The sequence below is a fragment of the Meles meles genome, chromosome 2 (assembly GCF_922984935.1).
Source record: "Meles meles chromosome 2, mMelMel3.1 paternal haplotype, whole genome shotgun sequence".
In the NCBI taxonomy this organism is placed as follows: domain Eukaryota; kingdom Metazoa; phylum Chordata; class Mammalia; order Carnivora; family Mustelidae; genus Meles; species Meles meles.
In genome coordinates, this window is record NC_060067.1 from 101,353,709 (window position 1) to 101,367,395 (window position 13,687).

The 13,687-nt window shown below is 44.4% G+C and overlaps 1 protein-coding gene across 6 annotated transcripts in view; it reads right to left on the reverse strand.

Annotated features, from left to right (window-relative positions):
* SEC24B (SEC24 homolog B, COPII coat complex component) overlaps positions 1–1,094 on the reverse strand; it is a 93,845-nt gene extending 92,751 nt beyond the window's left edge. For 2 of the 6 annotated variants that reach the window (XM_045992099.1, XM_045992074.1), the window contains exon 1: positions 563–1,094. In XM_045992099.1, coding sequence (XP_045848055.1) covers positions 563–689 — 127 coding nt within the window. In that variant the 5' untranslated portion in view covers positions 690–1,094. The remainder of the gene's footprint in view (positions 1–562) is intronic. The other 4 variants (XM_045992090.1, XM_045992066.1, XM_045992109.1 and 1 more) reach the window with 3 other exon arrangements.
* Positions 1,095–13,687: the final 12,593 nt, after the last annotated feature.

Genomic DNA, 13,687 nt, shown 5'->3' on the forward strand with positions numbered 1-13,687 from the left:
AGCGCTAACTTAAGTTCCCTTCAAGGCAACGTGCTCGCTGGGCCGCAGAAATCAAAGCAATTTTCCTGAGACGGGAAGGGCACAATCCGTGCAGCTCTCGGGCTACACCAGGCTTCCCCAGACCGCGCACTCCGCGGCCTCGGCTTTTCGCCGGCGAAAGGGTCGCTCGGGGCAACTCGCCGGCGCTCAAGGCCCGGTTACGAAGGTTTTTAAAGCGGACCTAGGCCCCTCCTTGTCCACCTCCCCTACTAACCCCGGACGCCTTCGGGCCTAGGGTCACATTACGTAAACAGCCCCCGCCCCAGCTTTCCCGGGTCGGCCCCCGCCCCCGCGCCAGGGCGCCTGTCCCCTCCCCCCGCCCGCGCCCCGCACCCCGCACCCCGCGCCCCCCCACAGTCCGCCCCCAGCTTGGCCTAGTCCGCCGCTCCCTTCACCCGCGCCCCCACCCCCGGCATCCCCCACCCCATCACCCCTCTGGGCCCGGCCCGGTGTCCCCTGAGCGGCCGCGCAGGCTGCCCCGCCGGCGCTAGGCCCCGCGCTCCGCTGGGGCGGGCCGCCTCACCGTTCTGCTGGTGCGGCACCGGGCCCCGGCCTGCGGGCGCGGCGGCTCCTGAGGCTGTGGCTCCGCCAAGCTTGGGCGGGATCCGGGCGCTGGCGGCCGGATGAGGGGACTCGGCGGGGGCCGACATGACGGCGCGGCTGGCGGCGGCGGCTCCGCTTCGGGGAGGTGGGCGGAGGGAAGGGAAGGCGGGGCCCGAGAGGCGAAAGGAAGAGGAAGGAACGCGCCCCGCGTCACCGAGGGAGTCGCCCGGGACCGCGGCCGGGCGTGCCGGCGCTGCACTGTGGAGCCAAGCTGGGCTGCCGCGAGTGCCGCGACCCTGGCCCCTGGCCCCTGACCCTTGGCCGGTCCCGCCCGGCGGTGCTGCGCGCCCCCAACGCTGAGTGCGAGGTTCCAGCCTCGGGTCGGTCCCCGCACCGCGGGTCTCGGGCCGCCGCTGCAACGCCCCCTGCCGGCGGAAGCCCGGCGCTTTCAGGCCCGAGGCGGGGCCGGGGGCCGCGGCCTCACCGCCAACTTGGCGACAACGGCTCTGGCCTCGGTAGCCAGGGTCGCTGTGAGGCGGGAGGAATGGACCCCGGCAGGAGAAGGAAACTTGGGCCGGCTCCCACCGGTGCGGAGGCTGGGCGCGCGGCGAGCCTGGCGCGACGTTGCTGGGAGGGGGATCCGAGAGCCGCGGGGTGACATCCGGAGCCCCAGGGCCACGCCGCACCGGACTGACCCCACCCCCCCGTCCTCCCTTCCCCCGAAAGAGAACCCTGGATTCGGTTTTGGGTTTTAATCCTGAATTCCCCCCCCCTTACTTTTAACTCTAAAGGAAATACGGCTTTCACGGTCCCTGAATTCCCAGGGAATTCTAATCCTCGGCAGAAGAGAAGGAAACATTTCTCTTTGATAAGCACAAGAATCGAAATAATATTCTAAACTTTCCCCGCCGACTTAAATCTGGGGAAGAGGAAGAAGAAAATAGAGTAAGAGAAACTGGAGGACAAGCTTTATCTTTATGATTTTTGCCAAGGGTAGCTTCATTCTTTTGATGTTTAGTAAAGAAGCTCTAGCAACCGAAGCAAAAATTCAGTTTGCTTCCTCTACATTGAAATCTTTGAATCCCTGACCTGACCCAGCATGCTAACAGGCACGCAAGTCTTGGACTACATTAGCCAAGTCGTCTCGCCATCTTGGAATTCTGAGTATGCTACCATCATTCTGTATTCGAAATGAAATTGCTCAGAAACATCATTGAACTCGAAATGGGATCTAGCAAGATATTTCTGGAGTGATAAGTCTAATTTACTGAATTAATTATAAAGATCATGTAGTGTGTTCCAGAATAATGCAAAACTTGCCTCTCTTCATTGCCATAAATTAATGGTACTTGGTGTTTTAATGACCCGAATGGACTGCAAATAGGATTTCAGTAGTTGGGTTTGTACTTTTGACTTTTAGGATTTTCAACGATATATCACACTCCACTTAGACAAAAGAGGGAAGCTCTTTTCCACACAGAAACCTAAGTTCTACACGAGCAAAAGATCACACTCTGCTTTTTGTCAAGGAGATTACATGGTTATAGGTTCCAACACTTTTCCAGGAATTCTTTGAAAAAAGGCTCAGAAGAAAAACTCCTGGATAAGGACTACCATTATGAGGGTAAGGGAATAACTAGGCAATTGGCATTGTGCCCCTGAATGTATTTTCCTGGGTATAGGAATCCCATTTTCATCACAGGTATATGGAATGAAGATGAACCCTATTACTTTAGGGGCGACTCCTAAAGAGGTGGGCTGGGACCATATGTTTCTGCAGATCTTCCCCACAGTCTTTACAACCTAAATTGCTTCCACTTTGTCCACTAATTCAACGTAGTTTTTTCTAGTATGGTTATAAGAATCTTTTGCATGTGAGATCCTACAACCTTTTAAAAAATGTTATTTCGCTCCATTACTTTAAGTTCCATGACTGCCATCAATGGAGAAAAGGAGGGAAAAGAGGAAGGATTGAATGAATACTTAACCATGTACCAGGCACTGTACTAGTCACTTGATACATTTAGTCCTCACAATAACTCTACAGGATATTTTTCTTATCCCCATTTTACCAGAAGAAACTAAGGTTTAATAGAGTTCAAGTCATCTTAGTAAAAATCATGAACCTATAAGTAGCAGAACCAGAGATCAAACCAAGGTCTGTTTAGCTCCACAATCTTTGTTCTTTCACTACAAACTCTGCTGGGTTTCTTTACATTTTTCTTCATAAAGCTATGCTAATTATGATGTACTATTTTGCTTGTCAAAGGATTTTCAGTTTTACATATTTAAAATTTGTTCCAGTATTCTTTAGAATGGTGGATCTCAAAATGTTTGAAATGCAAATTAATAGGTCCCACCCAGGACCTACTGAACTCTGGACAGGGCACCCAACAGCAGTCTCTCCTGGTGATTCTGACACACAGGGGAATAGGAGAAACACTGCTTTTGAATAGCAAAGTTAAGCTGAATTTGTTTGTTGTTTTATTTAATGTTAGGAGGTGATGCTCTTTTTCTTCAGGACATCTCTTCAAAATTTTTTTTTTACACCAGTCATTAAAAGTCATAGTTTTTAGATGTGCAAATACACATCTAAATACAGAAATGCCAAATGCGGTAGGGCCTGTGTCAGTTCTGAAATGATGGGCAGTTTGGAGGCAAATGCTGACTCCAAGTCTGTGTTCAGGGGGAAAGTGCTATAATTGAAATTAAGCCCTTCTGCAGGCACAGGAGGGATGTTTTTGCCGAGTGTGAAGTTCTGACACACGTACCACTATTTGTCACCCCTAGCTTAGGAGTCCTATTCTCCATAACAGAAGGTGCAAGAGATTTCACAACTAAAGGCCAGTGTGTATCTCAGAAGACAATAGTCCAATTCTTTCTGTATCTTCCTCAGACAGTTTTTATTTTCTTTTAATTCTCTAGTTTTTAAATCCTGTTTGACTTTGTGAAACACCTTTTCTCTTTTATTTATTTACTAATTTATTAATTTTTAAAGATTTTATTTATTTATTTGACAGAGAGCGAGATCACAAGTAGGCAGAGAGGCAGGCAGAGAGAAAGGGGGAAGCAGGCTCCCTGCTGAGCCGGATGTAGGGCTTGATCCCAGGACTCTGGGATCATGACCAGAGCCAAAGGCAGACACTCAGCCTAACTGACTGAGCCACCCAGGCACCCCGAGATTCTGAATTTCTAATGAGCTCCCAGGTGATGCTGATGCTGCCGGTTCTGGCGTTTCCCTGGCATTCTACAGCAGCAGTACTTTCTTAAGCCTTTAAGATATCAAACCAGCTCCTAATGGGTTAATGGCTGTGGGATGTTGATACTGATCACCTTGCCACACATTCAGTAGTGTTTCCATTTTGGCATTTATCTTTTCCTCTTGCTGGTCATTGTCTGTTATAGGAAAAATCGTGTATTTCCTCAGGCTGCCACAACAAGATACCACAGACTGGGTGACTTAAATAACAGAAATTTATTTTCTCACAGCTCCAGAGGCTGGAAATCCAAGCTCAGGGTGTCATCTTGGTAAATCTCTGGTGAGAGCTCTCTTCCGGACTTGAAGAACTCTGCCTTCTCATTATGTCCTCACATGACAGAGAGAGATACCTCTCTGGTGTCTCTTTGCGTAAGGACACAGGTTCTATCAGATCAGATCTCCATCCTTATGATGTCATTTAACCTTAAGTCACTTTCTTAAAGATCTAGCTCCACTACAGTCACATGGAGTTTAATGCTTCAACATATGCATTTGAAGTAGGGGCACAATTAAGTCCATAACAATGACATGATTCACTGTTTGCCCTTCAGAGTTGTTCCAACATTCAAGCGGTTTGTGCCAATTCACTGTGTACTTAATTATTATGAGTTTCCATTCCTAAATCCCTTTATCTTCAAAGCCTTACTCTGAATACATTCAAAATTCTCACTGCTCTCTCCCTGACCTGGGATTCATATTTATAAAATACGCTTTAAAAATGTAAACTCAGGGGCACCCAGGTGGCTCAACCGGTGAAGCGCCTGCCTTCGGCTCAGGTCATGAACTCAGGTTCCTGGCATCAAGCCCCACGTCAGGCTCTAAGATCAGCAGGGAGTCTGCTCTCTCTTACTCTCCCTCTGTTCTCTCTCTCTCTCTCTCAAATAAATAACTGAAATCTTAAAAAAAAAAAAAAGTGAACTCATTATAGGTTCCAAACTAATAAGAAGATGACCCAGATCAGAACTTGCCAACTGAAGAGCTAGCGCACACTGTGGCCCATGGTGCATTGAGAGATGGGGGAAATACCCATCCTTCTCAAACAGTGGGACAACTCAGGGAGCCTATGGGTGATCCCCAGCCTAGTTTCCTTCCCTGCAACATCCTTGTGTGTTTACCGCTCAGAAACCCCCTTATTTTCTGGGTGGGGTAGGCCATGAAGGGGCTGGGAAGGGCTCCCCACAGCTAAAACTACTGAGCACAATCTTTAGTGCCATCTGCTGGAAGCACGCAAAATTGACAAACTTGCTCCAGAAGGTATATTTTTATTTATGAAGCTACGTAAGTTAAAACATCCTAAGAAGGGGTGTTTCTATATTACAGATCTAGTTCATTTTTTTTATTACTAGTGGAAAGGGTAAAATTCAATTACATAAAAAGGCCAATTGTGTGAAACAATTCTCTTCAAAACATCCCAGATTAAATATGTCAAACATACTGATTCAGTTAGGACACACTTTTAAAAAATCATTATGATGACAAGGTTTTAAAGAAACTTGATATATAGGGGTGGCTGAGTGGCTCAGTTGGTTAAGCATCTGACTCGTGAGTTCAGCTCAGGTTTTGATCTCATGGGTCATGGGATCAGGCCCCTGTCGGGCTCTGAGCTCAAGGAGGGAGGGTGGGGAGGTCATCCTGAGATTCTCTCTCTTTCTCTCCCTTTGCCCCTCCTCCCACTCATGCATGCTCTCTCAAGTTAATAAATCTAAAAAAAAAAAAAAAAAAAAAAGGTTGGGGCACCCGGGTGGCTCAGTTGGTTAAGCAATTGTCTTTGGCTCAGGTCATGATCCTGGAGTTTCAGGGTTGAGTTTAGCATCAGACTCCCTGCTCAGCAGAGAGTCTGCTTCTCCCTCTGACAGTCCACTTCTCCTGCTCTCTCTCAAATAAAAAAATCTTAAAAAAAAAAAGATTGACATATAAAAATGTGCAAGAATTTGTGGGTGGTCGGGGAGGTGGTGGACTAGAGAAGATGAGTCTAACTTCCTAAAATATTAGAAAGCTTTCTTCCGAAGAGAGGTAAGTCTATTGTTTCAGGTGTCGGAACAGTACAAATGAACTGAATTTTGATCATGAGCTACGTTTAATCTGGGATTCTGGGAATTCTGGAAAATGTAGCCCCATAATGGGAGAGAAGTTCAAATACATATGCTCCACACTTGCTCCCCATTCCAGCTTCCATAACTTGTCATTCTATTTGGCACATGGGTTTCATTTAGCTTGATATTTTCAATAATTACAAAATTTCAATAATTACAAAAATTAATATCCTTACAGTCTTTAAAAGCATATCCAACTAAAATTCCAACAAAATTTAAATCTCTGTTGTGGGCCGAATTGTGTCTCCCTGTAACTTGTGTGTCAGAAAGCAAGAATTCCTGTCCCCTTCAAAGGTCCGAGAGGGACTAAAAATCAGATTGACATGAAGCAAATTAACAGGAGAAAATCAAATGTAAGAGCATACGTACAAGGAATCCACACAGACATGGAAATTCCAGAGACCAGCAAAACGAGGTATATATGTCATTCTGGACTAAGAAGGGGGAAGGGATTTTGGGACCTTAGAGGAAAGGAATGTAATTCTAGGAAGATAAGAAGAGTGGATGTTTGGTAATTAGATGTTTGCCCTGCCCGGTAGATGGGTCACACAGATAAATTTTATCTTTGCTAATACCCTTATTCTGGAAAGACTCTCTAACTTAGATTCTTCTATGTAGTTAAGGGAGGGGCAAAAGTTTCTCCTTGGACCACAGGTTCTCAAAATAATCTGCATTGCCAAAGAGATACATTCTCAAGGGGCCTGACGGACGCCTCCTCAAGTCCTAGCCACTAATAACTCAGAATGTGACTGTATTTGAAGATAGACCCTTGAAAGAGGTAATGAAGGTAAAATGAGGTCATATGGATTGGCCCTAATTGATGTGACTGGTGTCTTTATAAGAAGAGATGAGGACACAGATATTTGTGCATAGAGGAAAGACCATGTGAGGACAGAGCAAGCAGGCCACCATTTATCTGCCAGCCAAAGAGACTCCTCAGTAGAAACCAAACCTGTTGAATCCTTGATCTTGGACTTCAGGCCTTCAGAGTATGAGAAAAGGAATTTATTTTTTTTTAAGATTTATTTATTTGAGAGAGAGCGAGAGAGCGCGGGTGCATGAGGGGGAGGAGCAAAGGAAGAGGGAGAGAGAATCTTAAGCAGACTCTGACTTGAGTGTAGAGCCTGACACAGGTCTCTGTCTCACCACCTTGAGATCACCACCCAAACCTAAACCAAGAGTTGGACGCCCCACCGACCCTACCCAGGTGCCTCCAAGGAATGTCTATTGTTTAAGCCACCCAGTCTGTGGTATTTTGTTAAGGTACCCCTGGCAAGCTAATACAGTATTCCTCCCATGGGGTCTTTCTTACTGCTGTGTTTTGTTCAAGGATTGAAGTAGATTTTCTTGGCTCACGATTTCTTTCAAAAAGGTTTTTTCTACCAACTTTCTTCTTCACTAGTGAAAAGTCGAAATCACATAGAATCCTACTCACAGTGGCTGTGTAACACTAAAACAAGTCCTTATCACATTCTAGCAAATTTATTTGGTATTATGGGGGTTGAGCTACAAGAAAGTTGGTATGGGAGAGGGTTATTTTAAACAGAAGTTTCTCTCATGAGATTTTCTTCTTTTAAATATAACAGCATGGGTAATGTTATTCCCCAGAAATTCTCTGAGAACATTTCTTTTGAGAAAAAACATTCAAGAAGAGAGAACGATACATTCTAAGGGATCCTATATGCTTCTCACAAGGGGAGAACAGAGAGGCCTCTAGCTGTCCTTGTTGTGGCTGGTGCCCAGCTGCATACGACTAATGGCTTTTATACCACATGTGAAGAAGGGAGTGAACAAAGTACAAGCAACACCAAGAGAACCACACGGAGGGACTGAGGGATTGAAAGAGAAGAATTTTAACTGTCACGAATAGTGAGGAATGGTACACAAAATTGTTGTAGGTAGCTTTACTTTCTATTTTTTTTTTCTGTGAAAGATTTCTGTGTTACAACTTTAAGGGAACCTACTGAAGATCTTTCTTATTTATCAAAATTAGTCTTATTATTCTTGAATGAGATTCCCCACCGAAACGGGATGGACGGTGCCCCATCGTTCACTGCACAAACTTCATCCAAAAGCCATCTCTAAGGCCTCGCTGTTCTTCTTTCCTGGATCTGGGAGATTTCTGATACATGAGTGAAATGGGGGATTTCCTGCCCACTTTCTAAGACAAAGAGTTCTTACTTCGTTCTCCATGGAGCTCTAGTAGAGGTATAGAAGTTGTAGAGCTGAAATCAGGTCATATAACCCACCTGCTTTCTCTAGAACCAAGGCAGAGAAAGTCAGTGGGTCTTGTATCTGTTAGTTTTCCCCCTAGCTGAAGTTTGGAAAATATGTGTTTTGAGACACACTCTGGGCTTAGTAACCAACGTATCTTCTGTGTGTGTGTGTGTGTGTGTTATGTATTATGTTGTTGTAATCAGCCAACCAAGATAAAGTAGCAAAAAATTGTAATGGCTGTAAACATATGAGTTCTTCATAGATACAAAATGTAGTCATTTTTATAGTTAATCTGCACATATGTAAACAAAAGGCATCATCATAATTTTGTCCCATGATCATTAGGCATGGATGATAAGAACTGTATACAAAGCACTATGGTTAGTAAGCAACATGTACACTTTCAAAATAAGGGAAAAGTTGGTGATAAAAATAAAATTCTTGGGCGCCTGGGTGGCTCAGTGGGTTAAGCCTCTGCCTTCGGCTCAGGTCATGATCTAAGGGTCCTGGGATCAAGTCCCGCATCGGGCTGTCTGCTCAGCGGGGAGCCTGCTTCCCCCTCTCTCTCTGCCTACTTGTGATCTCTGTCTGTCAAATAAATAAATAAAATCTTTAAAAAAATTATTGCCATTTGGGGGCACCTACTATGTGGTAGGCATTGCTTTAGGTATGCTAGTATATTAATTCCACAAAATAGTAGACATTTAAAAAATAATTCTATAGGGACACCATATGTGGCTCAGTCAGTTAAGTGTCTGCTTTTGGCTCAGGTCATGATCCCAAGGTCCTGGGATTGAGTCCAGCATTGGGCTCCTTGCTTCGTAGGGAGCCTGGTTCTCCCCCTGCCTGCTGCTCCCCCTCCTTGTGCTCTTTCTTTCTCTCTCTGACAAATAAATAAATAAATAGGGGCGCCTGGGTGGCTCAGTGGGTTAAGCCTCTGCCTTTGGCTCAGGTCATGATCCCAGGGTCCTGGAATCGAGCCCTGCATCGGGCTCTCTGCTCAGTGGGAGCCTGCTTCCCCCTCTCTCTCTGCCTGCCTCTCTGCCTACTTGTGATTTCTATCAAATAAATAAATAAAAATCTTTTAAAAACAAATAAACAAATCTTTAAAAAATAATTCTATAAATAAGAAAACTGAAACTCGAAGAGATTAAGAAACTCACCCCAAGAGCACAATTATATCAATAATTCAGTGAATGGGATAGGAAATGGGGGAAGCCACAAAGAAAGGAGAGAGGGTTGCCTGAAAGACTCCAGAATCCAGGTACAAATGTAGTTGATCCCGTCTCCAGTAGCTAATGATATCCATTATGAAGATTTTCTCTTCTGTGCTATAGTTGAGTATGAAAAAGTACAAGGGATTTCAAGCATATTGAGGAACACCGCTTTTGATTCCTCCCTACCCAAGAAGTTTCAATCAGGAGATTACTGAGAACTTAAAAAAAATGTTAGCAAACTTTATCTAGTTAGCTCACTAATAACATTGTCGTTAACAAACCTTTCTAAATTTTTAAAAATTGGACTTTTAAAGAAGCTCAATATTTGAGGCTGTAAGATGCAATCGCTCTCTTCCATTTAACAATTAAGTTTAAAAACAAATTACAAAGTTCTACCTCTCCCTTCGGGTTTACCTCATTTTTCTCCTGCTTTGTGGTATAACGTGTCGGTGGGCTTCCATCGCCATCTGGTGGACAATGAATAGAAGTGCTTTGACTGGAAAAGACAGGACTTGAGTGGAATTGAGAGGAGTTCTATAATGCGGTGAATCTGAAAGAATGCATGGAAATATAAACACAACATGGACAAAAAATAGTTTGTTTCTTGGTAATTAGAAAGCGGAAACACTTTTAGGTGTTGAATCACAAAGTAGGATGATATGGAACCAAAGTAATGAAAATGTTCTTTAACTAATTTTGCTAGAATTAGAGTCCTTCAACTCCACATTCCATAGTATATATCACTCCATAAACAACCCCAGCACCATGAACCACTTTAAAGATTTTTAAAAAAAATTTATTTGACAGAGAGAGATCACAAGTAGATAGAGAGGCAGGCAGAGAGAGAGAGAGAGAGGGAAGCAGGCTCCCTGCTGAGCAGAGAGCTGGATTCGGGACTCAATCCCAGGACTCTGGGATCATGACCTGAGCCGAAGGCAGCGGCTTAACCCACTGAGCCACCCAGGCGCCCCACCATGGACCACTTTAAATAAAAATGTTTACCCGGTGCTCTCTTTTGAGAGGACAGGAAGTTCTGTTTCTACATCCATTTTTATTTCTATAATCGCACTTCTCTTACACCTAAAATCTCAACATTAAGAATCTACTCTTTTTTGACAAGATTGTCCTATGTCTTCTTAATTTTAAAGATTTTGTCCTTTTAATTTTAAAATACAGATAAGCCTTAAAGTGCTAGGGCAGAGATGTGGGTGACGGGGGACAGCAGTATGAAGTACTGGGTACTGAGTTTTTCCAAAACCCTGCCTTTCAGCACAATGACCTTGGTGGTTAGGTTGGCCGTGGGACACTTTCTGGTCAATAAGTTATGATTTAAGATTTTGAAAGTGCTATGATTCTAGGAAAGTATTTAACAGTTGACAACAGACAGCGGAGTAGATCAGAAAACTCGAGTTTTTTTTAAAAAATTAATTTCTTTTGTTATTTTTCCATGAATTAAACAAACGAGACAGATCTGCAGCTGGCTCAATGTTACCTTCTCCCATAATAAATACAGGCAAATGCTATGAGATGTGATAAAAATATAATAAAATTATTTTTTTCTCAGACTCAATTAAATATATTTAGCTATATGAATACATGCTGCCTTTCAAAAACGGTCATTGTGGGCAATGATACGTCGCTAGCATGCATATATGGTGGAAATCATCAACCTCTACCAGTGTCCAGCCCAGTGCCTTTGCCTGCTGGCCAGACTTCAACCATTGGTTAGCCGCTACTGAGCAAGATGGGAGCTGCCCAAAAAGCCTCAGCCCCATAAGAGGTCATATCTGATGTGACTAGGGGCACGTTTTGGGCCCTTCATGTCCCACCAGTCTTGTGCAACCTGACCCTACCCTCCCTACATTGTATTGCTGACTGTTCAATTTAGGGCCAGCCCTATGGTCGGTGGTGTAGAATCCCTCTTCCCACCCATACATGATTTCCTCCTTTTAAACTCTGACTGGGTGGCTTGGATTGGTGGATAAGGTGTTAGGTTCCTTCTGTCTAGTTCCATTTAGTTTCCTTTCCTTTCTAACCTCTCTCCTCTCCTCCTCCAGGCCCCATTGTCCCGGGGTGGTGGGGAGGGAGGTGGGGTCCTAGCCAGGCTTTCACTGCATGACCCTACAGTTGACTGAACTGGAAGCAGGCACTGGACACAAACAGGCTAAGTCAGAGTCCCTCCACTTGCAACCTGGGACTGACTAAAATAATCCAATCTCAGTTCTCTTAGATTGGAGTCTGTCTCCGTGGAGAAACTGTAGATTCTGGAGCTGTAAGAGGCCATATTCAACCATAGGGAGTGCTTTTCAACAGCATTTCCCTCCTGTGCCTTGTGATTTCACCGGTTAGAGGGAAAAAAGGAAAGGAGGAAAAGCAGGCAGTAAAGAATGAAAGATCTGCTGTAAGTGGGGACAAGGCCACGAGGACGCACAGAGGAGGCAGTGCTGGTGATGAGGGCTCCCTCCAGCCCATTCTAGAGTTTCTTTCTTTTTTTTTTTTTTCTTTTTTTAAAATTTATTTACTTGACAGACAGAGACCACAAGTAGATAGGCAGGCAGAGAGAGAGGAAGGGAAGCAGGCTCTCTGCTGAGCAGAGAGCCCGATGCGGGACTCGATCCCAGGACCCTGAGATCATGACCTGAGCCGAAGGCAGCAGCTTAACCCACTGAGCCACCCAGGTGCCCCGAGTTTCTTTCTTTCTTTCTTTCTTTCTTTCTTTCTTTCTTTCTTTCTTTCTTTCTTTCAAGATTTTATTTATTTATTTATTTGACAGAGAGAGAGAGAGGTAGAGAAGGAACATGAGCAGGAAGGAGCTGGAGAGGGAGAAGCAGGCTCCTTGCGGAGCAGGGAGCAGGATTCGGGGCTGGATCCCAGAATCCTAGGATCACGACCTTGGTGGAAGGCAGACTCTTCACCAACTGAGCCACCCAGGCGCCCCCCATTCCAGAGTTTCAACCACAGTCCTACTCCTCATAGAAAAAACTCCCCTCAACAAAACAAAACACTCCCTTCCTTCCTATTTAAACTCTTTTGTTTCTGTCAGGCAAATGAGTTTAAACGAATACCTCCAAGGTTATATGATATAGTTATAAAGGAAATGGCTTCACAAACCAATCACAAATCAGTTTTACAACACTATAAAGGCCTTGTATGAGTTTGCTGAAATTCATATAGCAAATGTTCCGAAAATACTTACTCGGTGCTAAAACACAGTGCTTGTCGATCACAGGAATGCAAAGGTTAGTAGGAACAATACTTTCTTCGGGAGACCAAGCAACATAGAAACATAACCATAGGCAATACATTCCATGACAGAAGTGTAAATAAAGTGGTTCGGGACAGAGAAAAGAGGGATTTATTCAGATTTCAAGAAACAAAAGAAAACTTCATTTACTGAATGCCAAAACATGCTAAGAAGTGTGTTATGATCTGGAGATCGAATGCAGAATACACACATCTCCTTACTTCAAGGAGCTTAACTTTTTTTTTTTTTCCTTTTTTTTTTAAGGAGCTTAACTTTTATCACAGGGTAAATGCAGACACGTTCTACACCCAGAGGAGCAGCTCACCATGTGTTGGATTTGAGAAGGCGTCCAGAAGAGGAGATGTGTTAAACTGATATTGAAAGGTAGGAAGGTTATATAGGATTAAACGGAGATGGGCTAGGAAAGAAATTCCTGAGCAGAAACTGCAAATACAAAAACCTGGTGTTGAGACCTTCTCTTGGAAGCATTGGGTTCTGCTTGTCTTCTGGCTCCTTCTCAGGTTTCCTGGTTCGGAGTTCCCTCTTCTTTTCTTTGCTCGCTTTCTTGCTTGGAGTGTTTTAACTAACAAATAGCTATCTTGAGACCTGACCTGCTGTGTCATTGACACAGGTGAGGTCTGTGTCCTCTGTCACTTTTCTCTGACCCCTAGTGCCCTCCAGTAGTCCCCTGCCACCAGCAGGCTGGTGGCTGTGGCAGCCATCCGTCCCCTGGAAGGTCTCAATCTCAGCCCTAGTGGGAGAGATGACTCTCCATTTTGAAATTTCCTTCCCCTTTCACTCTCCATTGGCTTGAAGGAAGTAGCCACCATCTGTCCCTCAGAAAACTCTTAGAATCTTCGTTAGTGGTTCACCACAATTTATTGCTTAACAATCATTTATACTGAACATTTCTGTTTAAAGATCTGATTGTTTAAAAAAAAAAAAGTACATAACCGAGGTGTTTTTGTCTCCTGATTGGACCTTGGTTGACTGGACGAGGCAGCGGAGATGTTGGGAATGACTGAAGCATAAACCATAATATAGAAGAATTAAATAATGTGGCTTCATGAATGTT